Source organism: Phasianus colchicus, chromosome 2, assembly GCF_987193195.1.
Source record: "Phasianus colchicus chromosome 2, bPhaCol1.hap1.1, whole genome shotgun sequence".
Taxonomy (NCBI): Eukaryota; Metazoa; Chordata; class Aves; order Galliformes; family Phasianidae; genus Phasianus; species Phasianus colchicus.
Window position 1 is genome coordinate 39,003,632 of NC_143437.1, and position 27,758 is coordinate 39,031,389.

The 27,758-nt window shown below is 35.0% G+C and overlaps 1 protein-coding gene across 8 annotated transcripts in view; it reads left to right on the forward strand.

The window, feature by feature from the left end:
- Window positions 1-27,758, forward strand: part of SIPA1L2 (signal induced proliferation associated 1 like 2) — a 162,797-nt gene that overhangs the window by 89,793 nt on the left and 45,246 nt on the right. For 6 of the 8 annotated variants that reach the window (XM_090135423.1, XM_090135420.1, XM_090135425.1 and 3 more), the window contains 4 exons: window positions 2,168-2,245; window positions 5,139-5,296; window positions 6,784-7,360; window positions 13,798-14,072. In XM_090135423.1, coding sequence (XP_089991549.1) covers window positions 2,168-2,245; window positions 5,139-5,296; window positions 6,784-7,360; window positions 13,798-14,072 — 1,088 coding nt within the window. The remainder of the gene's footprint in view (window positions 1-2,167; window positions 2,246-5,138; window positions 5,297-6,783; window positions 7,361-13,797; window positions 14,073-27,758) is intronic. The other 2 variants (XM_090135426.1, XM_031591828.2) reach the window with 1 other exon arrangement.

A 27,758-nucleotide genomic window follows, 5' to 3' on the forward strand; every position in this document is an offset into this window, starting at 1 on the left:
TCTGACTTTCTACACTACTAGTCTGCATTTCTTTAACTCTGCAGAAATAAATATTGGATTTATTTATAGAATATTATCTCCTTGTGTCGGAGATATAAAGACTTGGGTTATTTTGGAGGGTTGTCATGAAATGAAGATGCTATCTCATTTTTCTTTGTGAACAGTGTGCAGAAGTTGTGATTAGTTATTGTTAAACCATATGATTTGCACCTTTAGTGTCTTCCCTATCAATAGGACTTGTGGAAGGAAAGAGGTATATCAAGGCAGCAACAAAAGGATACAAGAAAAAAATAAAAATTCTTTATATAGGGTAAATGAAGTTTGAAATGGGGGTATGTAACGTGACTCAGGTAGTCAGTTCTCTTAACTCAGAACTCTTTAAAGAACAGTTTCATCAAAACAGTGAAGACAACTGTGAATTTTATTCTGTGACACAGGATTTGGATGTGGTTTAAAGAAACTAAATCAGGCATAAAAATATAAAAATTCTTTATCATGTGAATAATATGAATGTTTGGACAATTCATGTCTGAAAGTGTGTGCCTTTTAAAGAATGTTCAGCTGCTTCACACTCTCAGCTGTGACAGTAACTAGTAATCAAGGTAACAAATTGTTATCACCAGTATCTTCACTTCTCTGAATTTTTAATTACTATACAGGATTAATTTAGTAAGCACACTAGGAGTTGTTGTTTCTGTAATCTGTCATAATGGTTTAACTCTCATTTGAAGTGTTTGCTTTGGTTTGCACACAAGAATACTTGGCTTTTACATTTTTGCAAAATAGCTCAAGTTTTCCTAAGGTACTGTACATTTTCAGTGATAACTTTAAGGCTAAGGTTCTGAAATCCTGTTAAACACTGCAAAAACATTGTTATATTTCAGTTTATTAGTATATGTATAATTTATTTGCAAGAACTTTACAAGTTAGCAAGGCACAGATGAAGAAACTGCTGTAGAAAATTTCTGAATATATTGACCTGGAAAAAGTACATGTAAATTGGAAAAACTGTGCACTTTATTATGATATAATGCACTGAATGAGCTTGCCTTAAAGGAAAAAATAAACATTTTCATAGTTAATCACAGGCACTGACAGTGAATATGACCTTATTTGGAGTTTACTACTTTCATCATCTTTCATGACTTTTCCCTTGTTTGTGAGGAAAGGATTTCCTTTTGACTCAATCCACTCATTTTCACTATTGTTTGCAGTTGGTCAGCTGTACTACAGTGCTGCTCAGCCACTCCCTATTCCTGTCCTTTCACTTCTTCTTTTACTTTTACATTCTTATCATTTCCTTAAATGTCTTTCTTTATCGACAGGTACCAGTTTTTGTAAATAACAGCCTTTTAACTCCACGGTTTTCCCTAGCAACAAACACTCCCTTCCCACAGTGTTTTAGTAAGCACTCATCGTCGCTTTAACAGGTTCAGTATTTAGAAGGTTCACGTCGTTATTCATTGCTTTCTTGGGATCAAAACAATGCAGCAGTTTTCCAAGTTTAATACTATGTCTATCTGAAGACACCTCACCCCCACATTATTTTTAGGTACTGGGATCTAGTATTATTTGCACAGCATGGACACTGTCTTAATGAAGTGTGACAAGTTCACCCAAATGACCAGAATTTAGCCAGCCTTAATGTTTATAAACTAAAATGAATACTGTGAAAAAAATTATCAACGATTTTAACCTAGTTTTCACAAACTAGGTTAAAATTGGAGTAGGTCTTTTTCCTTGAGACATTTTAGATGTTGAAGACCACAAATGAAGTTACGTCAGTTCTGCTCAAAACAGAGAGACGCTTACAGGTTATGTGGAATGCAAATGTTGTTCATCTCTTCAGGAGTCATCACACTAATTCTACATAGTCAAAGAAGGGGAATTTTTTAGGGATTATGGTAATTTTCCTTTTGGATTCTATTAGTAATGAAGTCCTCCATTCAATAGTTACTTTTTATTAGCATATTGTATATTTACTGGCAGTGAGGTTATCACACCCTCTCCCTATATCCTTTGTTTGATAATGACTGAACAAAATACTGGATTACTCCTCCTCATCTAGAAATAAGACCTTTGATGAACAAGAACTGAGCTTTTCTTAAATTCCAAATACTGTGAGCCAAAACCAGGCCACACCAGAACTGTTTGTTGCTTCTTCCAGGACATAACTACGCCCTGCTTGGTCACTGATCAGGACATCCCTCTAGTTTTAGAGCCAGCAGGAGAACCAAAAACCAAGGTAATATTCACTTTGGCTGCAACATAGGCTGAGAACTTCCAGGTCAGCTGCTCCTTCCCTAGGACAAAAAAGAATGCCAACCCTGGTGTGGCCAGTTCCTTTTCCTTATAGTGGCCTTTTCTTCAAGTCATGGTTTAAGGCCATCTCCTTTAAACTTTACCTTTGCAAAGTCCCTTTCCAAATCATTCCTTTGCAGTTTTCCCATTCACACATATACAGTCTGCCCGTGTACACATAGTAAGAGCTGAATCATCCAAATCAATTCAAACAGTTTTCACCAGGTTTAATGAAAACTTGAAACAGATATGCAAGAGTGAAATGAACTTTTTGAATTTAACCTACTGCTGAAATGTTTGAGAAAACCACACATATGCTTATGTCAAACTCATTTTTACCAGATCTGATGAAATATCTTTTGATATTTTTTCTGGTTTTGCATCAGATTAATGACAGAAATGACTATATTTTAAAGCCATTTATTTTCAAAATGTGGTAAAATAAGTTTATTTTTTTTTTACTCTTGCAGTTTAATTTAATGAAGAGTATTTTTTCACTGCAACTACAACAAGAATACCTTGTTGTTTCTCAGTTTGATGAGGTAGATAAAATTCTGCATGAATAGGTAGATATTTATGGCTGTATATAGCCTGTAAATGTCTTAAGTTTTATGACAGTTAATGCTTTGCTTCAGAGATGCATATCTGAAAATTAAGAATTGTGTATTCTAGTAAAAATCTCAAAGTTAATATCATTATTATTTGGTATAAGTACTTTTAATCAAATGGATTCTGCTTTTCTAACATATTTTCCTTACTGGACTCCCCTTTGTGTGTCTTGTATTCCCAAATAAAATTTCGCTGGTTTCCTGTTGGCTGCCTATCGTACTTGACTGGGTTCATTTTTAAATTCTACCATGCCAGTTTATATTGATACTGGAATGATGTCAGAGTGTTTGATATCTCCTTACTGTAAGTAATTCTCTGTGATCTGTGCACCATGTTGAGAGTTCCTATTGTCCTCTGCGTTGGCATGAGAATCTTTAGAGTATGTTAGAAAGGCAGAAGGGTGAGGGGGTGAGGAAAAGGAAAGAAAACAAGACCTGAGCAGACCTCAAAATGGGAGAGGAAGCAGAAACTGAGAACTGGGGGTTTGGGGAAGGATGTGAAAGTTGGGAGGGATATATAAGTTACAGAATAGAAACTAGAGAGTTTCTTACAATTCTTCTTGCTTAGTTCCAGTTTCTTTCAATTCCTCTTTCATTTTCAGTATGCTATCCTTAATTCACATTTTTCAGGGAAGTATGTGTTCCCTCCTTCTTCTCCATTCAGTACTTTATTTTCCTATTCCTTTACCCTATCCAGAGCACTTCTTTCCATGTTCCAGATCACCCCGGTTTTTCTCTTCCCTTTCTACATCCTTGCATTTTGACTCTCTGTGGACAGACATATGACTGCGCTTTGCATTGTGTTCACTGACCACTTATGCATGACAGTTATTTATAATAGTGATATGCTGATTTTATTTAAAAATGTTGAAGAAGTCATTAAGATCTCAGCAAGCTTGGTAAGGTTCTTAAAAATGATGACTTTGTGTTTACAGTTTTTGTGCCTCTTAGTGTTTTAAGCTCTTGAAATAATAGTCAAGGCATAGGATATGTGAACTGCCATTGTTGTGTAAAGGACTTTTTTTATAGTACAATTTCAAACATTTCTAAAACTTGCCTCTTAGTAAGGAACTTGCTTAAGCAACCTGTGGCAGCAAGCAGAATCTCTTAGAGTTCTACAAAAGCAGAAAATATACTTGCAAGGAGTGATTGCCTTGAGAAATAAATCTAATTTTAAACAGGTTACGGTTTTCTATTTTTTTGTAATTTTGCTCTGTGGAAAAATATAGGCAGAAGCATGAGGCATTTTCTATGGCAAGAAAGAGTAAATGGTCAGATACAGTTACATAACCAAAACAGTAATGAATCACCTTGTACCTTGTAATTGGAAAGTGTCCTAGAAATTTTACAGCAGTGTGAATTTCAACCTGTGAGATAATACTAACCTCTTTAACATGAATTTGTTTCACTACTGCGATCTAAATGTATGGTTCACTAGCTCAACAAATTAAGATTTACTTGAAGCATTTATTTCTGTGATAAGTTCCACATAGTGAGTTTATAGCATAATTTGTGTGCAAAAGGATGCACATCGTAGCTTGTTCAAATAGGCAGTTATGTTCACTTTGATCTTCAATCTGAAAATATGATCACATGATTTAACCAAATGCTATTTTCTGATATAATATATGTTTTAAAGTTTTATCAGAAGTCTTGCATAAAATAATACAGTTTCTAATAGCTATTGTTTCTCCATGAATATTTTGTCTTGGCTCTCTTGAAGTATGCACCTATATGTAGATTGTGATGATACTCATGATAATCTTTTAAAATAAAAGTTAAGATCATCACATTAAGGATGACACTAAATAAAAATGCAATATGGAAGAGGAAATTGTATTGAAAAATACAAACAAATGTGATGCTTTTTGTATTAAGACAGATATTATGCTGTAAAAGGAGAACTGATTTTAATTAATATTCTGATGCATTGAAATAAGATAATTTTTTTTCTTGTAGAATAAGAGAGAAGTGAGCTGAAACTATGCAGAACTAGAGTGGGGATGTGGAAAAACTCATTAGTATTTTTGTGAATTTAGTCCAGTTGTGGTGTTTTTCCTGTCTTTTTACAGTTCAGCTTGATATCCTTTATTTCCAGCATCCAAAATATCATAACTTGAAAGTTTATTTCTGAAAAAAAAAAAAAATCATTTATTTTCTTTTTTGTTTGCTAAAATGAAGAAATTGTGATTTATTGAACTAATTTATCAATGCATATTTCTTGTCTAGCTGCTAAGGAAAAGGCATATAGGAAATGATATAGTTACCATTGTCTTCCAAGAGCCAGGAGCACTTCCTTTTACTCCAAAAAATATTCGTTCTCACTTTCAACATGTATTTGTCATAGTCAAAGTGCATAATCCTTGCACTGAAAATGTGTGCTACAGGTGAGTAGAGCTTTATAATTATTTAAGTTTACTTATAAGAATACAATGCAATTGGCCTTTCTAAACTTTTTATGCATCCTAGAAGTATTATGCATACAGTTTTAAGATTTTATACTTCATTTTGCAGGAGTTTGAAACCCTATTGTCTCCCTTGCACACATCTAGAATCACTGTGTACAGTCTGTAAGATTTAAATGATTTTGTGCAGAGCTCTATGTTTTGATTTATGAGCACAAAAAGGGGGTATGACGGGTTGCTGAAAGTAAAATTTGCAATCATAGCAATAGAAATAAATTCAGAATTTGTATTGCATGTTTCCTTTTTCAAAGTAGGAAAATGATTTCAAATATTGTATTTTAGAATGCTGTTAATGTATATGAGTCCCTGAGTTTGACTATGTGGTACAGTGTGAGGCATGGCTGTTAACTTGAATTAGGACTTTTGGGGAATGTACTATTTAGAATTTCAATTCATCTTAACTGCCACATTTAAATTACAGTATCATGAATTCTAACAAGTTTACCAAAGGAGAGCATAATTCTGAACTGTTTGGGAAGTGTGCAAAGAATGAGAAGGACTTCAAGGACTGTGGCACAGATTTTTAACACCTGTGAATTTTATATTTTTTAATATGAAATTCAGGATACATCATGATGTTGGATCATATTGCTGGAGATGTCTTATAGAACTTGATTTTGTTTTAGTAGCTCTTTTCAGCATGCTATTACACGATATATCATGAGTTCATTTTTATTATTACTAAATGATGGCAAACATGACTGCATTTCAGTCAATCTAGTAGTAGTTGTACATAGTTTGCATGCTACTTTGAAATCCTTTTATGGATTAAATACCTTCCCAAGCTACCAATTGTAGTTATAACTGAGTATCAATGAGAAAAATGTTTTTATTTTCTTTACCTTTTGCTGTGAACTTTCCCTATGAAAAATTGTAGATATAAAATTTATGAATTTAATATTGGCAACGCTTCCATTATGGACAGTTTGGCACTGATACCTTTTCTGTCTTCACATCTTAGCACTGCAAGATGTCTGAAGATTAAAATCAATTTTATTTATATTTATATTTTTCTTAGTTCTAATGAAATTACATGAAAACTGAAAGTGATAAAATTAAATAAAAAATCATTTTAAAAAATGCTTAGATCTCATTTATATCTTGCAAAGAATTTATAAACTTATTCCATTAAAGAAAGGAGTCACTGACACTCTAAGAATTCATTCTTGATAATCCTTGTGTTAGAAAGATAAATTCACAATGTCACATATTTAGAAGAAAAAACATTTTTAAAACAAATGGCTAAAAAAGTTTTGTGTCTAAAATACCTGAAAATTTACATATTAAAACCAAAATTATCATTGTAACTGGTCTGCATAGATAACTGCTTGTTTTCTGATGTTTTGTTGTTGTGTGTTTGTTTTTTTTTTTAAGGAATTGACCATTGCATTTTTTCTTTCTATTTTTAGTGTTGGTGTTTCAAGATCAAAAGATGTACCTCCATTCGGTCCGCCCATTCCCAAAGGAGTAACTTTTCCCAAATCAGCAGTCTTTAGGGACTTTCTTTTAGCCAAAGTTATTAATGCTGAAAATGCAGCACATAAGTCGGAAAAATTTCGAGCCATGGCCACACGGACACGTCAAGAATACTTGAAAGATCTGGCAGAAAACTTTGTTACCACAGCTACAGTGGATACTTCAGCAAAATTTAGCTTTATTACTTTAGGGGCAAAAAAAAAGGAGAAAGTGAAACCAAGGAAAGATGCCCATTTATTCAGTGTTGGAGCAATTATGTGGAATGTGATTGCACGAGATTTTGGCCAGTCTGCTGACATTGAATGTCTACTTGGAATCTCCAATGAATTTATCATGCTGATTGAAAAGGAATCAAAAAACGTTGTGTTTAACTGCTCCTGCAGGGATGTTATTGGATGGACATCTGGATTAATGAGCATCAAAATATTTTACGAAAGAGGAGAATGTATTCTTCTGTCTGCAGCGGATAACTGTGCTGAAGACATCAGAGAAATTGTTCAAAGACTTGAAGTAAGTACAATTACTAGACTGGAATATTGAAATTTTTATGAAGAGTTGCTTGTCTACAGCTCCTTTGAGATATAATTAAAAACGTCCTCTGTTTGTACTTCAGTACCATTTTCAGTCTTCAGAGAGCATTACAAAAAGTAATCCTCACACAGCATATGAGATAAGTTATCAAACCATTTTCAGGGATGAGAAAACAAATACCAATAATTTGATAGACTTCTTGAGGCTACCGAAAGGCTAACTTTTTGCCTTCCCTTGCTGTAGCCTATTCTCAACTCACACCTTTTTAGGCAGAAATATACCTTAAATTAAAAATACACAAAATCTTAAGTGTATAAAATATGCTTACTTGAATTTCCTGTTAAAAAAAATAAATAAATAAAACACAAACAGTGTGAATCTTAGCAGAAAAAGTTGTGTAAGTTCTGCAGATTTGCTTTTTCTATACTGAGTAACGGCAGGGAGTGAAGAAAACTAGACCTAATAATGCCAGTTTTTACAGCTGATTGGATAAAGATTTTCAGGTACTTATGACCCTTTTAACTAACTGTCCTGTACCTATTCCAGTTACTGTGAAGGACTGTCAGGAGCTCCAACTGCTGATACATCTCCTTCATGTGGTTATACTTCACCCCTTTGTTCTTAAATTATGTGCCCTATAGGGTGTTAGCTTTGTTTCTATTTAAAAGCCTTGTACTGAACAGAAATTGTTATGCTTACCATCTTCATGCTGGATTGCAGCTGATGTTGCAGGGCTTCTCTAGTTCTACATTCACATGTAGCATTGCATGATATTCTACTCTAGGGAGTCATCTTTTTCTTTCAGTGGTTGAAGATCTTTAGACTCCTTTTCTCTCTATTATTGTTTTCATTGGGGCATTCAGCTTCACTTTCCTTGCACAGATATTTTCCTTCTGAAAACTACCGTATGCTTAGTCCCCTGCTATTATATATTCCACAATGGACAATATAACTTTCCACCTACTTAACGTGGGTGGGAAAATGGTTCAGATTTCTAGCAAAAACTTCCGCTGTCAGCAGTTGTGACAATTTTTTTTGCTGTTCTTCATTTCATTGGTTTTACAAAATATGCAAACATGCCAGCTTCTGAGGATAGATCTTTATAATGAAGTAATTGAATACAAAATGGTAATCTGTATGCTATGATAACACAGATGATTGTCGCCATAGCTTCAGCTTTTAATTTGAATGGTGTTCTGTTTTATTAAGAAGTAAGCATCTGTCACAGTAATATTGCTTAATTTACTGGAATACTTCCTCTTTATGAAAAGATTTGCCACATAACCTTTAAGCCTCAAAATTTTGCATCAGTTATTGCCAAAATAACCTGAATATTACTTTCAGATAGCTATTCTAATGAACCCTGGTCTTCTCTTTTCACTACCACCTTTCCAACTTTCACTTGCTTAAAAAGATAACTGTCATACTGTTTTTAAAAATGGTTTTCATCTTCTTTTCTTACATCATATTTTCTTCTTTCTTCTGCTAATTCTTCTATTTTGAAAGCGGCATTTTATAATTAGTTAGTCATTTTATGAAGTTGAATGTTCCTTATCTATATTTTTTAATAGAATTTCAGAGATGGCACTTAAAACCACTAAAAAAGCATTTAAAACTGATTCAACACTTCACATTATATATATACTTTAAAACCCTTTTAATTGACTCAGAACACATCAAAGGTTGACAACCACATGTGCTAAACCTGAAAGCTCTGTGACAAAACAGCAAGCTTCACTGACAGATGATTAAATCTTTCCAGGCCCCAGTAAAAACATTTCTCAAGTGTAGTGTGTTTCATTCAGTAGTTTTAAAAACTGAGATTGTCAAAGAATTAACCTTACTCTCTGACTTTAAATGAATAGGATGTCTCTCTGAATACCTGTATTAAGCAAAGTGAAAAGCTGTGGTCTGTTTTTTCAGTTTGAACCAAAAGAATGAGTTCTGGCCTAAAAGAAAGAGCTGGGATTGTTCAATCTAGAGTCAGCTCTGTATTGGAGGAGGAATATTAAGTGATACACTGCAGAGGAGGAAAAGCAAGCTACAGATGAACTTGACAGACCTGTCTTTTAAGCAGAAAAGCAGTGGATCTGGATGCTAGGATAATAGAGCAAAGCAGAGAGAGGGATTAAATGAGAACCCTGAATGGATCTTTGGATATCAATTTGAGTAGACAAGGGTTCATGAGAAGCCTCTGTGCTTCTTGCGTTCTTCACAGGATTTAGAAGCTCTGTCTTTTAATTTCATCTATATTAAATGTATTCAGAGAAGCGAAGCCATCTCTTCCTTCAGGCACAGCACATGTTTACAAAAACAGCAGCCAAGTAAACAGAAAGATCTGCTTTAAAGTGGAGAGTACTATGTTTTATGTGACATTACTATGTATGATGCCATGCCACATTTTAGGGGATATGCTTGTGGGGGACTTGATCTCCTGGAAATCTTTTAACCTTGCTAAGGACTTGTTGGATCTAAAGCAGAAAATATCACTTTTCATCTCTCTTAACCTTCCAAATATTTAACCAATTTGGAGAAGATTCTGACTGGTCTGAGTTGAGGAAGTCCATATACTTTGGTGCATTTGTTATGCAGTATTCTATAATTGGGACATAGCAACAAACATGTATCTGCTCCCCCCAACATCGTATTGTGTGCTTTTGAGAGAATAAACTTTGATCCATCAGCAGCTCCTGATTATAATAGCATGTTCTTCTTTTCACTGTGTGACTAAATACTGGATGTATTTCAGAAGTTTGTGACAGAAATATAAGGATAGTAATGAGAAGTTGAAAATTTTAGTTTTCATTTATCTCTACTATAAATTATGAAGTGTTGCTGAAAATTAGCCAGGACTGAAGGTGAAGCTGAGAGCTGGGAAAAAAGAGTTAAAGCTTAGTGTTTTCAGTCTGCTGAGTAACTCTAATGATACATGCACAGTTATAAACACAACAGAAAGCTATATTTATGACAGAAGGCTTCTAAGTCATACAAATAACTTACTGCTGAGTAATGACAAAGGAAATAATTATTTAATAATTTCAATGGGAAGATCCAGAACATGATTAGGTAAACAAAACCCTACAATATGTATTGGGCATTTGAATAATGACTTTCACGTTTTAACTTTGAAGCTGGCACCCTCAGAAGGTCTGTGAAGTCAATGTGTTACAGCTTACATAGCCTAAATTTGCAAGATAATGATTCTTGAAATATCTGATCGTTGCAAGGTCTTCTGATGCTTCACAGATCGGTAAGGATTAGACCTTAATACATGAGGGGATTACCTTGATTTTCTCTTAGGTTGATCAGCTCCCTAACAGTAGCCTTACAGTAGCTCACTGTGTGTAAGTTCTAATTTTTCCTAATAGATAGTAGATATCGGTATAGAAAATAATCTCTAAAGGTGATAGTGCTAGTGCTTTGAAACTTATTAAGGTACTGAAAATGTTGACTGGCCAGTTTGCAGGCATAAGTTATACAAATGCTTTAGAGTTTTTCCCGCCAACCATTGGATTGAGGAGAGATTAAAGTTAGGCCTCCCATCACGCCTGGCTCTAAAACAAACATGGACAAAGATTTGTCTAAACAGGAAGTGTAAAAAAGAAGCTGTGAAGGTAACCTGCAGCTTAATGTTTGCTTTAAGTTCATTTGTTGATGTGCTTTGGTTGTAGTTGTAATTGAAAAAGACAGTCTGTTCATTCCCTGCCTGCCATTCCTTTGAAATATTATTAGAAAAACAAACAAGCAAAGAAAAGAATAAAAGCCTCTGTTTTTTTTGATGAGTCATATCTCTGTCTACATGGCTGCACGAGAAGTAATGTAATGCAAGGGAAAGGTAACAAGATGTTAGATTTACTTAAACTTCCTGTGAAATTGCACCAAGTCAAATCATCTGGCTCAGGTAGTGAAAGGGATGGTTCTGTGACAGCTTTAGCCAGTCTCAGTGATATCGTACTGTCCACAGCTGTGTGTTCCCATGCCCTCCCAAAAAAGCCCTGAATTAGGTTGGATCGTGCTTCTGTAGGATGCACACAATAAGCTACTGAGCTACTCTTCTCAAATTCTGGCTCAAGTAGAAAATGGAGAGGGAGAAAAATATACGGATACCAGCCTCCTAACTTAAGGTAGCTAAGTTAGATGTCAGAAGTTGATAATGTGCATGCCTTGTAATGATTACTAAAATACAGGGCAAACAGTGTACCTTGGTGGAACAAGGCATGCTCTTCATTCACTATGACCTTGGCAAGATCCCTTGACCTATGCTGTTAGCATACACGTCTGTAAAGGGAAAATATTTGCCTTGCAGGAGAAAGAATGATATACATTATGAACAAAAATTTTTGATAATGTGATTTGATAATGTCAGAATACTCAGGTGCTGGAATGGGCTGCCCAGGCAGGTGGTGGATTTACCATCCCTAGTGGTGTTCAAAAAACATTTTGATAATGTACTGAAGGATATGGCTTAGTGGGAAATATTGGTGATATGCAGACAGTTGGACTGGATGATCTTGGAGGTCTTTTCAAGCTTGGCGATTCTGTGATTCTATGCTTTGATAGTGGTTAAGTTTTTGCTGTAATTGTACTAATGGAGCCAACATGCATACTGGTTTTGTGACAAAAACAGAGAGGAATATTAGAGAAGCTCATGATTTTATCTTGGAAGGTGAACTAGGATTTGATCTCTTGAATCTGGCAAAGTATCACAGCATACAGACTGCAGTAAGATTACAGCTTTCTGAGCAAAACTTCAAAGATTAATTACGTTCTACATAAAAATGAGCCTAATTAGCAAAATCTGAATTTAAAAGTTTTTGAGTGTTCTATACAGTGATAGAAATAATTTTAAATGAATACGAAATAACATTATCAGTTTCTAACTTTCCTAGTGACATGCAGATCTTATCCCATTTTAGAGGTCTGCATCTGGAGGTGGTGGTGGTTAGGAACCTGACTTCAAGTAAAAATAAATCAAAATGATCTACACTGCTAAAGTCTGGAGGAAGAGCTGCTGCTAGAACTGAAATGTTTCACTTAATTTGGCTCATGTTATATCTCAAGTATGTCTAATACTGAAGAAAAAATGCCTGTGCACCTTCAATCAGTCAGCCTACAAGAGTGAAGCAGTTGACAGGATAGCACTTAGCTTTTTTGCTTATTTTGAATTTTGAAGCTAAAGCAGTTGTTATGTTTCCAATAAGATAAAAGTGGTGTTCAGTTAATATTGGGATGGGATGAGGGAAGGAAAGGAATTTGACACACGACAGCTGCTTCCTTTGGGCATGTAAGATTTTAATATTGTGAAGTGTTCTGTTCATTTTAACTTATGAAGAAACCAACTACCACAAGTGTCAGAACTATGATTAGTATATTAAACATATTTAATGTCAATTAAATATGAGGGCTGCTCTGAAAGTAACGCCTCCTATTTTATTATGTTGGCCCATGATGTCAGAGATGTATGTTGGTGGTACAGCAGTAGAAGTTGAATCCTCCCACCAATATTCTGTTAAATTGCTACTGTGTGACAGACGGCAGCAGAGTGTGACAAAATGGTGTCTGTCATAGAAGTGTGTATGAAGCAAAGGTGTGTCACTAAATTTCTCCATGTGGGAAAAAACTGCACCCATTGACATTCATTTATTCTTAGTGAATATTAAAGGAGGACAAGCAGCGGATGTGAGCACAGTGAGGTGGTGTGTTTCAGCAGTGGTGACAGCAATGGTGTTTCTCTTCCTCTGGTACAAACTTGTTAAGAGCACAGCATGCTGTCTCCTGTTTATCACTTGCGTAAATCTATAGCTAATGGTGGTGTCTATGTTGAAAAATAGTGTTTTGTAGCTGAGAATTTATGAAAGTTATTGTGCTTTTTGTATCTGTTGTAGTTTCCATGGAAATAAAATAGGAGGCATTATCTTGGAGTGACTAGTGTATTTATGATCTTTAATGTCAATTGGGCATAGGGAATAAGTCTTAGAAGGAGCGGCTGAGTGAACTGAGATTGTTCAGCTTAGAAGAAAAAAGGCTCAGAGGAGATATTATTGCTCTCTACAACTATGTAAAATGAGGTTGTAACAAGGAGGTCTGTTTCTTCTCCCAAGCAACAAGTGACAAGGGAGGTTTAGGTTGGATATTAAGAGACACTTCTTCATTGAAAGAGTTGTGAAGCATTAGAGCAGGCTGCTCAGGAAGTAGCTGAGTCACCATCCCTGGAGGTATTTAAAAGATGTGTAGATCTTGCGCTTAGGGACATGGTAGACTTGGCAATGCTAGGTTAACAGTTGGACTTGATGATTTCAGAGGTCTTCACCAAACAGAATGATTCTGTGAACAATGCATGGCTTGATACTGCTTCAAAAGTGAATTGTCTGTGTGTTCAAAGAAATGAGCGTGCTAACAATTTGATACCTTTTCAGATAGTGACCAGAGGATGTGAAACCACAGAAATGACCCTTCGGAGGAATGGGTTGGGCCAGCTGGGATTCCATGTGAATTTTGAAGGAATAGTGGCCGATGTGGAGCCCTTTGGTTTTGCATGGAAAGCAGGCCTGAGGCAGGGAAGCCGCCTGGTTGAAATCTGTAAAGTGGCTGTGGCAACTTTGACTCATGAACAAATGATTGACCTTTTACGGACATCAGTAACTGTAAAAGTGGTGATTATTCAGCCACACGAGGATGGAGCACCTAGAAGGTAAGAAACGACAGTCCTCAGTGTGATATTTGCATCTGTTTTGTTTTTCCTCTGACACTGCTTACACGATTCCTCTGGAAATAGATATTGATGTTTAATGATAATACTATTGAGACTCTTAAAGCAATCTTTTCCTGAAAGTGTTTTCCAAGTGTTTTATTGGTTTGGAACAGAAGATACAGTGAGATCTTGTAAGAAATTTAGAGGGAAATTTACATTTGTGTGGCTTGAAAGAGCAAGAAGTAAACTTTATTGTGTAATGATTGAGCCATTATGAAAGCTTGTGTGACTTCTTTCCTTCCACAGGCTAATTTTATATTTCAGTGCTAATGAAACCTGGAATCTTCTGACAGCTATCGCTTTTATTTCTTCCCAGTTTCTCTGCTGACTATGAAAAAGGATTGTTATTATTTTCTTACATTGAAATTTTAGCAAAATTAGAAAAACAGTACATAAACAGTACGAACTCCTAGAGTCCTCCTCAGTTTCCACAGAAACCTAATTTATTATTATTAAATGTTGCTCGAACCTGTGAGATCATCTCTTAAAGCAATTTCAAAGAAAACAACCTTAGTGGAGCATGAAAGAACTGGTCACACACATTCAGGAAAAGGCTGTAGTAGAAGTTATGGTGACTGTACAGTTGTTCTCAGGGATGAAGTGCAATGTTCTTTTGTCAGCATTCCGTTTTTTCTTCTGTGACAAGTGTGTTTGCTCTTCTCTCTATTATTAATATTATTGAGGTAGATAAAAAGTAGGTAAAATGTAAAACTTTATTATAATGTCTTTTCTCACACACTTTTCCAGACATTTTAATTTGGCTTATTCTGAATGAGGACTGTACTAGAGTAAATTGGATTACTTCTCTACTTGTAAAAGGCCATCTTTAAATCTCTTGTTGATTTTTAATTTAACAGAAAAAAAAAATTAGATGTGTTGCTTTTGGCAAGACAACAATCCATGAAATTTTACACAGCATACAATTCTGTGAAGTTGGTGCCAGCTGTACATGAATACTGTTTAATTGGTGGCAATTATCCAAGTAGACATTGGCCTGATGAATGACACAAAAGTGCCCTTCCCTGCCTCAACCTGCACGTTGAAGCACTGGGATCCTTTCTGAAGTAAATGTCTGTGAATATAGAATACTATCGTTTTGCTTAGTTGGATAGAATTTGCAATTAAGCATCTCTTTGCTTAGCTTTGCTGTTCTCACCATCTGCTTCTGGGTATGAGTTTTCACTGTCTTGTTTGGTATACATTTCCAAGTTGTTTGCAGAACATGAGCTTAATGAGCTGATCCTATTATGTTGAAGGTAGTGTGTATTTTATAGTCTCTGATAGAAAAATACGCACTGTATGAGTTGTTTATATCTTAGTTACATGTTTAAAAATAAAACATTAAAATTCCAAATCAGCATAAGATACATGGCACTCTGTGTGTAGGAGGAGTTTTAAATAAGGAATATCACCAAACTGGGAAAGATCTACAAAAGCTGTTCTTGTTTATAAATTTTTTGCATTTTTGTCAACTATGTAACTAATTACTAAGGAAAATGATTTTTTAAAAAAACTTTTTCTATTCTAAAATGTGAAGAACACATGGAATTATTTTTCAGCTCTCTTCAGCATATCTCTGTAGTATAAAATACAAATATTCTTCAATGCCTCTTTTCTCTCAAATTCCAGCTTCTCACTGAAACAGAAAGCCGCTCATTTCCCCCCTCTGACTCCCAAAAACATGTAAAGTGCTTTTGGCCACCTAGTTTGAAATGCATCTGATAAACAAAAAGTTTTGAGCTTGCCTGACCAAAATGTTTATAATATAAATACAGCAGACAGAAAGTTATATAGATACTAACTAACAAGACTGACAGTTTCAATTAGCAAATGTGACCTGTGACACTGTGGGATTAAAAGAAGGCCTCTGTGCTTGGCACTGGTGAGGCTGCACTTTGAGTACTCCTTTGAGTAAAAGGCCAAAAACAGTTGAGGCTTTATCTTACCACCCTCCACCATCATTCTGTTGGAGGTATTGAATAATGTCTACAATGTGTTTAAGATAATTTTTTATGGCTACTTATTCACTGGATCTATTAAAGCAGTGCATCCCACAAAACCATGATTATGCCTCAAGCAATAATCTAAATAATCTATTACCAAGTCAGTTTTGCAAAATGCCATGTCACACTTCCTTCATTTCCTTATTAAGAGATGAAACAACTTGAGGTTCAGTTCAGTCCTTCTGCCAAAGCTCATATTACATGTGCCAACAGCCTATATGTATCACCAATCCTGGGACCCCTATCAAAGTTAATGCAAATCCTAATGGCTTGTATGAGAGAATTAAGTGTTGTGGATTACAAATGTAATCTAGAGTATGGCTGGGAAACCTTTCCTTGTAGCTAAGGAAGACAGGATATTCAAATTGTAATTGAATTCTACCAATTGTACAGGGGCTACCTGTAGAATTTTCTGGCATGTGAGTGTAATCAGTGGTTCCACAAAACAAAAAGCATCCCTTTTGCAGGATTAAATGTGCCCTGATGTAGGTTATATTCACTTTCTAATTGCATGCCAATTGTCTGTTCTTAGTATTCACCTCTATTTCAGAACAATCACCAAAGCTAAAACACATTTCTACCCATGAGATATTTCCTACTCAAAAACCTTAAATCTCTGGAGTCAAATACTCACTGAGAAAATTAGCAAGGAGCTACTAACAATTTTTTTTTTTTTTTTTTTTTTGCTACTAAATATTTTCTGTTTTTTGTGTGTGTGTGTTTCTTTTTAGCATGAAATTATTTCAAATGTTGAAGTGCTTAGAAATGGATGTCACAGAACTGTTAGGAAAGTGGAGGGAGAGTTTACTCACTAAATGTATTCCGTTACTTAAGGTACATCCTTCTACCTATAGTCTTGATAGGAGTATATGCAAAAGCCCCAGTCATGGGGTAAGGACTTCCAGTTGCTATCCTGTGGCGTTAATGAATATGAGACAAAGCTCCTACTCTTTTCAGGTTGCTCCAGCAATTAAATAATCATGAACAAATAGAGAAATTGTAATTATTTACGTGGCACCGAGCTGATATTTAGTTAGAAGGGATAAATGGGTATTTGAAAAATATACTGCTTTGTAATTTAAAGAATTTGAGAACAAACATGGTTGTCAGTATATTCAGATCAGAATAAATATCCTTGTGTCATATTTATTTCTGACATGTCTTTCCCTTCAGAATTGTTGATGTGTTCTTCTGTTGTCAATATTACTGCAGCACAGTAGCTAAAACTATACGGAATTTAACAAGAGAATAACAATTCAGTTCTAATTTGCTTTCACCAGTGTTATCATGGTAATGTTCAAGGACACTACCTCCTTAATCAGTCAAATCCAATCAAAGAATTCAAGTACTTGTAAATCCATTTTAAACTCTAGACTGTTGCATTCAGTTAGAATCTTTTGTACATCAACTCTTATGTGTCTGAGTTCAATTATGTATCAAAAATGCTTAAACAGTTTCTGGAAAGTTTAGAAAATGAATGAAGCTTCAAGTAAGATATTCAGGGATGGGTGGGAAGCAATAGTCCGCACAACCACTGTAGGAGAAGTGGCTGTGGTAGTTTCCACTTGTTTGTGAACAGGCTTCTTTTCCTGTTGCTGCCGGTAATTTTGAAAATGGAAATATTTTTGTACCTGCAACTAGAACTGCCTTGGAGCTGTTATTAAAAACTACTGCTTTTTTTTTTTTGAGGTTATTTTCTTCTCTTAAACTTCGCAAACTTTTATGTGCAAAGTAAATGTAATGACCTTTGGTGCTTTCCAGTTCTGTTACTTGTTCTTAAATGGTTGTGATCTTATCAGACAGTTGTGTTTTTAAGGCTTCTTTAAGTAGCAGATAACCAGCAGAGTATTGAATGTTTGGAAAAATAGTTTAAGAAGTGTGGAAGAGTTAACTTAGTGGAAGAGTTCAAATCTTAATGGGTTTTTTTTGCCATAAACTGGTGGGATAGTTTGTAGGCCACTTTTTTTTTTTTTTTTTTTTTTTTGGTCCCTGGACTGAGTCCTTTACTGATAATGTTGTCAGTGTCACAGTAAGACCTTCTGGCTCTCCCCAGCACTGTGAACTGACTGCCACTCCTGCATTCAGAAAAGTGATGGAAAGCAGCAAACCACAGAGCTTAGACATATGGAATGGGACAGCCCATACTGTCCATATACTGGACCATAAAAGTGTTCTGTCTCTTATCTAACTAAACAGAAGATCATGGTTTTGTACTGAAAAAAGGAAAAATACTTCCTTGTAAAAAGAAAAAAAAATCGCTTTTCTTTCATTTCATTCCCCTTACTATAATTTTTAAAGAAAAGAATTTGTAAAGTTGACCTTTGTTTGTAACTACAATTTGCATTATAAGATTTTGCTCTAAATCCGTCATTCTTGAGAAAGTGGGGATGAGTATATGCAGCATTGCTGTAATCCTTGGTGAGCTGAAACTTTATTCAACTAGCATCTTTTTCTACTTTGATGTGCATCAAAATAAGGGAAAATCTAGGCAATATATATAACATGTGGTCTCTACCTAGGAGTAATCTAACAAAAAAAAGTAGAGATAAAAAGGTAAAAAATTGAAAGCAATTGTGAGGCTTATCATATTTTTGATCCAAGAAAAAACATCTTTGAGTTTTCCTCACACTTGAGTTATGAATTGAACTCATAGCAGGAGCTAGTTATAATTGCTGAAGTTTTATATAGTTACTGTAGTTAAGCAATAAAAAGGGTAGTACTAACACACAGAGCTCTGTGGAGAGATGTAAATTGGACTTCAAGATTCTTTTAATTCTTCTCTGTTCTTCAAGGTGATTGAAAAAATCCTTGAGAGTGCCGAATGTTTTTTGTGATTTGAAACTTAATTTATTGCTTACTCAATTCTGTCTCAGCAGAGAATTTTTTTGGTTGTAAATACCTTGGGGCATATGTAATTGATATTATACAAGATATTTTTTAAGGATCCAGTATGGATATAATATATCTGGGTTGGAACGTGCAACTTCTCTACCGAAATTATGACTAATTTGATCTTTACTTCATTGAAAACTTTTTCATTCATGGGAACACAGAATAACTCAGGGTAGAATGGATCCCAGGGATATCTGGTCCAACCTTCTCAAAACAGCAAGAGCAATGAGGTCAGTCCAGGTTATTGAGGGCTTTATCTAGTCACAGATTCAAAAATTCCAAGGATGGAAACTGCGTAACCTGGGAAACATGTAATACTTTCTTTTCTTTAGTGAGAGTCACTTGCTTTTTATTAAGAAAAGTATTTGATAGGTTTTAACTTACTTATTTTAACTACAGAGAGTAGAGGAAAAAATGTCAGTCTGTGTGTGTATGTGATATAAACATCTATTTAAGAAGCTCCAGCTATATATTTGCAATTATATTATCTATACAATATTAGTGTAGCATTCAATGCTGTAATCTGATCTACTAGACAACTTTACTGGGTATTTTTTATGTTGAACTAAGCCTTTTTCCTTAATTTAAAAAAAATCTTAGCGACTCAAGGTAAAACTGTCCCCTACTGCTGATTTATATTATAACTCTTTTATTTGGTTTAAAGCTTTCTCATTTTATTATCATTTGGAAAGAATACCACAGTGTCTACCAACATCAAACAAGGAATTCTATCTCTTCTGTCAGATTATTCGCTAATTTGAAGCAACTTCTAGTTCCCCTCTTTTTACTCTTCATGTTTGACAGGTTCATTGGTATGCCTAAATTTTAGAAGACGTAACTATGTAAGTTAAATGAGATATTTACAGTGCCAGTTGTTGTTCAAACTGAGAGTGAAATTCTAGCTCACACAATATCTTATGTTCATTTACTTATCTTCTAAGGCAGGAATTATATGCATTAAGAAAGAGAAAACAACAACAACAACAAAATCCCACCAACTTTCTTAAAAGGAAATAATTTCTGCTACTATCTTTAGAACTGAGCTTTCATTTCTAGGGAAGTGCATTAGTGGAAAAAAAATCATGGTTAGGTGTTGAAATGATTATTATAAGTAAGTGACCTTTGCTTACATTTTGTAGGACTCAAAGTAATAGCAAATTATCATTTCAGGTAAAATGTTTGCAAAATCCTGCAATTGAATCACACCTCTGTTATTCATTTTTGCTTAATAAAGATAATTTTTCTTTTTTCTTTCTTTTTTCCAAGTAACAGTAAGCATGGCGGCAGAGAACCATTGAATGCAATGATACAATTTTCTCCAATATTTGACTTAGTCAAACTTAGTCATTCACATAATGATGAAATGATTGAGGTTGGAAGTAGCTTCTGGAGGTCATCTTGTTCAGCCTCCCTTGCTCAAGTAGGGCCGCTTAGAGCAGATTGAATATTTCCAGGGAAGGAGGCTTCACAACTCCTCTGAGCAACCTGATGTACTTATTCACGGTTCTCATTTCACTAGTAAAGTAAATAAATACAAATTTTATGCAAAAGTGCCTCTAATGTTCAGAGTGAACCTTTTCTGTTTATTTTGAGCCTATTGCACTTAAGCACAACAGAAAAGAGCCTGACTGTCCAATTTTCATCCTTTAGTCAAGTATTCATATACATTGATCAAATTCCACACTTTCCTTAACCACAATCTTTTTCTTTTCAAGATGAAAAGTTCTAGTTCACTTAGATTTTGCATTTTCCATTATTTAACTAAGGAGTTTCTTCTCTGCCAATTTCTTCAGCCTGTTGAGAATCCCTCTGAATGTCATCACAACCATCCTGGGGTATCAAGCACTCCTCCCAGTTTTGTATCATCAGCAATCTCTAAGCGCATATTCTGTCCCCTCATCTGGATCATTAATGAAGATGTTAAAACAGGATTGGACTCAGTATTGAGCCCTGAGGTTCACCACTAGATATAGTCATGTAGCTCAACCATACCACTGATCACATCTCTGTGAGTCTGACACTTTTCAATCCACATCACTATGCATGCATCTAGATCATACTTTATGTATGTACTGTAGCTGATAGAAGCTCTGGGCTTCAAATTGTTCAGTTGGTCTCTCAGTCAAAGTAAAATACATATATGCATAACCACTTAGAGTATGCTTGAAAGATTTTTATCTTTCTCTATCAGAAGTATAGTCAGTCTGTCATTTTTCTTTCTTCTAAAGAAATGGATGAAAGTTTCAAGTAGCAAAGCTTAAAATATACCTTCAGAACTGTGTTTCACTGAACTGATCTTAAGATTGGTGTACTATCAGTCTAGATGATTATTATGCTGTGTCTTTATTCTGTCTCAAAGAATTCAGGAGATATTAACTGAAAGTCTTTTTGTGGTATGGGAAACTGCTTTGAAAAATACCATTTATCCTCCCACTGAAGTAAAGAATCAAAAATGTTAAAAGATTCTTGTTAATCTCCCTCTTCTGATGCAGCCTTAGAATATTGTTGGTCTTCCAGACTGCAAGAGTATGCTGCTTGCTCACACCCAACTTTTCATCCATTAGGATACACCAATCCTTCTCTGCAGAGCTGTTCTCAATGGGTTCTTCTCCCTGTCTGTACTCATATCTGGGATTGCCTCCACCCAAGTGCAGCACCTTGCATTTGGCCTTGTTAAACCTCATTAAATTCTTGTGCCCACTTTTTGAGCATGTCCATGTCCGTCTGGATGGCATCCCTCCCTTCTATTGTGCCAATTGTACCACTCAGCTTGGTGTCATTGGCAAACTTGCTGAGAGTGTGCTCAATCCTACTGTCTATGTCATTGTTAAAGATGTCCCAAGTCAAACCCCTTGGGAGCAGCACTTATGACTGACCTGCACCTGGACATAGAGCCATTGACAACAGCCCTCTGGCTACAACCATCCAACCAGTTCTTTATCCACCTAATGGCCCACCCTTCAAATCCATCTCTCTCCAATTTAGAGATAAGGATGTGGTGCAGGACCATGTCAAAGGCCTAGTGCAAGTCCAGGTAGATGACATCAATTGCACTTCCTTTGTCCTCTGATATCACTCCATCATAGAAAGCCACTAGATTGGTGAGGCATGATCTTCCCATGGTGAAGCCATGCTGGCTGTCTCAGATCACTCTTAGAATGGGAGGAATTTTACTCCCTGACCCCTGCTTAGTACTCGCGGGACACAAGTGGTGTGAGAAGCCTGAGGAAAAGAACTTAAGTACCTCAGTCTTCTCCACATCTGATTAGGCCACCTCTTTTTTTTTTTCTTCATTTATTAAAGAGGGTACTCTCTCCTTTGCCTGTGTCTTCTGCCTGATGTCTCTAAAGAATCCCTTCTTGTTGGTTTTCACATCCTCTTACCAAGTTCAATTCTATCTGTGCCTTGTCTTTCCTGGTTCCATCCTTGTGCATCCGGACAGCATCTCTATATTCTTCTTAGGCCACCCACTTCCACTGCTTATACTTTTCCTTTTTTTTTTTTTTTTTTCCCTTCAGCCTGACCAGCAAGTCCTTGCTCATGCTGGTTTCCTGCCTCATCTGTCTCATTTCTTATTCTGGGGGATGAAGAGCTCTTGGGCTCTCAGAAAAGCATCCTTAATGTGCTTGCCAGCTCTGTTCTGTTGCTGTGTCCCTCAGGACAGTTTCTCAGGGGATCTTATCCAACAATTACTTGAACAGCCTGAACTTTGCTCTCCTGAAGTTCAGGGTCCTGAATAACATTTTCACCTGCTACTTGCTCGTGGCTGATTCGAGTATCTTCTGAAAGGAGATCTTAATTCTATCTCTCAACAATCTTTAAGATTATTTCAGAATCAGATTTCATTCTGTACTCAGTCCTTTCAGAACTCAAAGCCTTATGTCTCTACTTGGTTCTTCATTTATTCTCTTTGTTATTTACCTTTTCCATTTCTTAGTCTGGAGCGTAATATCCTAGATGTTGGTTTTCCTAATCCTGGGTTTTCCGAGTCTTCTTACAGACTTTTGGTAAATTTTGAAAGTGTTTCTCTTTAATGTCACAAAAATCCATCCTATTTGTTTTCTCAGTGATTCTTACTTCTTACCTGTAGCTTCTCATGCCTTTTCTCCCCTGTAATTATAATCTTTTGATGTGTTTGTCTTCTTATTGACTGGGAATTGGAGATGTATCTTGCCCTTCTTGAGAACCACTTTCCATCAGTGGAGACTGCAAGGATTTTTACTGCCTCAATGATTGCTCAGTGAGGTCAAACACCATGGTTGCTTTGAGGATTTTTTTTCTCCCTTTTTTGATTTCCTGGCTAGTTCCTTTCATCCAATGCATGTGTCCTGTCTGTGTTCCTCCTGCCCTTTTCATACAACACTGTGGACATAGAGGCCTTTAAGAAGCTTCGAAGTTGTCAGCTTGCTAATGCCAAGATTCTGTAACAAAGATTGAAAGACAACAAAGGTACTTTCATAAAGGAGAGATTGTCAGCTTCAGCTCTTCAGGGAAGGACCTGCCAGACAGTTATTATCCCCCTAAAACTAGGAGAGAAAAAATGGGAGCAGCCTTATGACCTGAGCTTGCCTTAAGCAGTTGCATACATCTGTTGTGTAAAGAAATTGTTTTAAACTAAAACACATTTAATATTTTTCAAATGATATTTTTCCCTTGTTTGATGCATGTCTGGACTTCTTAGATGTCATAACTTGGGAGTGTTTTTCTTTACATTTTTTACCAAATAAGTTGTCTCAGGCCATTTGGATTTTATCCAATATCTTGAGCTTGCTCTGTAGATGTAGAGAGTCAATAGAGTTCAGGAGTTACCTCTGGGAGCTACTTCAGAGAGTCACAGAAAGGAAAATGTATGTTTATCTTACTTAATTGCACAACAAGTCTAAGAAAAACTAAGCTAATAAATTCTGCTTTCTAATCAAATCTATACAACTATATGAAATCAATCTGTTTTATCTTATGGATTTAATAGATGCATGGTGAGTTCTCCTTGTGACACCTTGTGAGAATTGCTATAGAGTAAGAACAAACATACACAGTAATAGAAGATATTACTTTCAAAGTTTAAGTTGGAGGAATGCAATTAGTTATTTTACTGATACACATAGATAATGGCTCTTTATTGAGCAGTATTATATATATTGATTTGAAATGGTGATAACAAGGGAAACTTTGTCATTGCAATAAAATTGATGAACATAAACAAATACCTTTCTATTCCTACATCCCCCCTTATTAGTTCAGATCTGCAACTCATTGACCTAATGTTGAATTGTAACTAGTTATTCTAGTTTTGTTGTTATGCTAACAAATCATTCATAAGGATGAGTGAAATTTGAAAATTAAAAATCATGTTTTTGTGGGCTCTCGACACCCCCAAATGCCACTGAGTAAAATAACTTGAACCTAAAATCAGCTTTTCAAATAGTTAAACTGATGTCTGCATGATTGCTTTACCAGATCAAGCAATGCTTTTTGTATCCTTTCATCTCTAGACTTTCATAACTTTGGAAACTGAGAATAGCGTTCTCATTATATGAATTTATGGAGCCCAAAAATGTAATTTTAAAATAAAATTTTAAGATCTTAAGGTACAGATCTATCTTTACATATTCTTTAAAGTGAATTTTAAACATTTAAAAATTAATTAAATAAATATATCATGGCATACTGGCACAAATTTGTAATCTTTATTCAGTGGAATAAGTTGTGATTTTATAAATAGAAGTTAGATAATGGTCCAAGTATTTAATAGGAAACTGCATTTAATTTCATCAGTTATTTTTCATATTAGATAACAGTTCCATAGCTAAATACACAAATAAATAAAAAAAATCTCTATTAGATTACAGGCATGAAGTAATTTGTTGTCATTGTTTCTCATCTACAGAGTTACAGTTACGGTCTTATATATCTCAGTAAACTGCTTATCTGTTCTTTAGCCAGTGTTGGTGAAGCAGTAAATTATTACTTTCCATATAAATGGTGAATTGAATAGTTGGGCACTTTTACATTAAAATAAATAATCTTATGTAACAAAGGAAGTCACGTAAAGTAGTTCAGTTTAGCCATGGAGTATTGTGGGATTTTTGTGACAGTTAAGAAGGTGGGGTCCATTTTGGATTCCAAAGTAACATTTTTAGATTTTCATGGTAATTTAAAGTAGGAATGCTATTTTTTATTTTTTTCTTTTTATCAGAAACAGTATTCTCTCTCATTGTAATTTGTCCTTGAGAGGAAGATATTTTAGTAAATATATTTGTTTAAAGGCATTGAAATTACTTTTCTTTGATGGGGAGTTTATTGGCTGTTCTTATATCGTGCTATAAATGCTATAAGGATTTAGTTTGCAAGCTAAGTCAAACTGATATTAGTCACAATCTATTTTGCGTTCAGAGCCAATAGTTATTCTTACAGCACTTTAGATAACCCCTACAAAGAAATTAATAAGGGATATAATGATAGTTGCCTTTCTCAATTACTAAGACAAACTGTGTAATCAATATCCTAATAATTAAAGTTGGAGAGGGGATGTTTTGTTTCTAACACTTAAGATTTATGGGAATGAAGGAATGAATGAAATAATACATAGACATCAGCAGAAGAATGATTGAAATAGTTGCCTACTTAATTGTTGAACTTCATATTCAAATAATGAATATGACTGCCTGAAAAATTACACAGCGTGCTAAACTAATATTAACATTGCTTTATCAACTGCACATTCTTTGTTCTGTTTGTTTTGTATATAAGGTTTTATGAAAGTCTTTAATTGAATAATCAATCTTATGTTTGTTTGTTTTTTCTCTGAGAACCTTCTGTGTTCTCATAATGCTATGGCCCCGCTTTGGAAATGAATCAAGGTTGCACTGCTAGAGGCTATTGTGCCTTAGACATTGGTCTCATTTGTTGCACATAGTGAATAATATGGGGAATCTTATGAAGAGAAAGATGGTCTTATAAGAAGTTGAATATTGCACTGGAGAAGTTCATTCTATGTAGGCTTCTCCAGTATAAATATTTGTGCAATTCTCTGCAATTTGCTTAACTTGTCTTTACCACGATTCATCATTCTAGGAGTCCAATATGTGTGCTCCATGACTTTTCAGAAGTGTGAAACAATGTTAGAAATATTCATAAATGAACTGCTTTGAAGTGGTAGTCTGAATAAATGAGACATTCATGCAGGGGACATGGGAGAGGCTATTAGATGTACCAAATTGATCTTCTGAAGTTAATTGATAATTTTATAATATTGGTTTCTCTGTAGCTCTATTTCTTTTTTTGTGGTAGCAGACTGTTAAGGTCTTCTTACCTCTGTAGGTAAGCTAAAAACAGAAAGCCATCCTCTGATGTTCTGTGATGAGAGGAGCTGGAAAGAAATGAGTTTTATACCCAGTGAAACTATGCACCTATCAACTAATTTCTCATCATAAATCAGTGCAGAAATGCAACTGAATATCTAACGCATTCAATCATAATGATAATTACATATTGAGCAGCATCTCTCCAGTGAATTCTGATCTTTGTATGCATGGAATGAGATAAAGAACTCTGCTAAAAGCAAAATAATAAATATATTGTTTCACTCCACTGACAGAAATAGAATAAAATGAAGTACGGAAAATTAATTTGAGATTTCTTACCTTCTGAGTTCTTAAGCTTGCAAAAATAATGTTCTTTTAATGTACAGTGTTAGCATGATTCTTTAGATTTTGTTTACAATAACACAAGAATTTCTATGTCCAACTACATCATCAGAGTTTACTCATTAAATTTTACTGTTGAGTTTTTTGTTCTTTGCTGGGGTTTGTTTTGTTGGTTTTTGTTCTGTTTTTTTTTGTTGTTTTTTTTTTTTCTTGTTTGTTTTGTTTGTTTGCTTTACCACAGAATAAGCTTGAAAAATCAGGAATTCTGAGTTCTGTTGTAGAGTACTCTAGTGACCCATCTTTATCACAGTATGCCCTGCACTAGCTACTAATATGCACCCTCAATGCTTTATCCTCTGTATCATGACTGTAATTCTTTCTTTACCTCTTTTGGGGTCGGAGGTTTTTATGCTACATGATAAACACTTTTCCTATTCCAGTACTATAAAATTTAGCAGCCAGAAGCATTTGGTGGTTTACACTGGGTAGATACAGAATATGTGGAGTGCAGTTGTTAAAGTTACACACATCTTCTTTTCAATAACCTTGAATAGCATTGTTAGCCTTTTTATAGTACCTAATTTTGATCTGCTTACTGAAACACTGGGAGTGAAGATATTACTTTAAGGTTTTGCTCAGAAGCCTTGAGGGATATTATCTATATGAATCTGCACTGTGTATTTGTGTTAAGTATTTTCAAGGTTAAGACTGTACACACTTCTTAAACATTCTATAACAATTTCTCTAAGTGTTTTTAATTTAGTCAGAAATTATGAATGTTGTTTTCAACAAAAGCAAAGTTTGATTAGGACTGAGCTCAAGGACAGAGTAGTGAAATTTGACTGTTTCTTGCTTTAACTTGGTGTGTGGCAATAGAATTTTTTTAGGCTGATCAGAGAATTAAATTAGTACATAGTCTATCAAGCAGAGAAACAATATGTACTGTATGAGTATATGTGAGATATAACTGCAGTGGTAATCATCGGTAATCTCTGTTAATTAATTGGTATAACAATGATTGTTAACACAAGTCCAGCTTGAGTCTGCAGAAAATACCCCAGAAGCAGACTGATCTTTTGGACAGC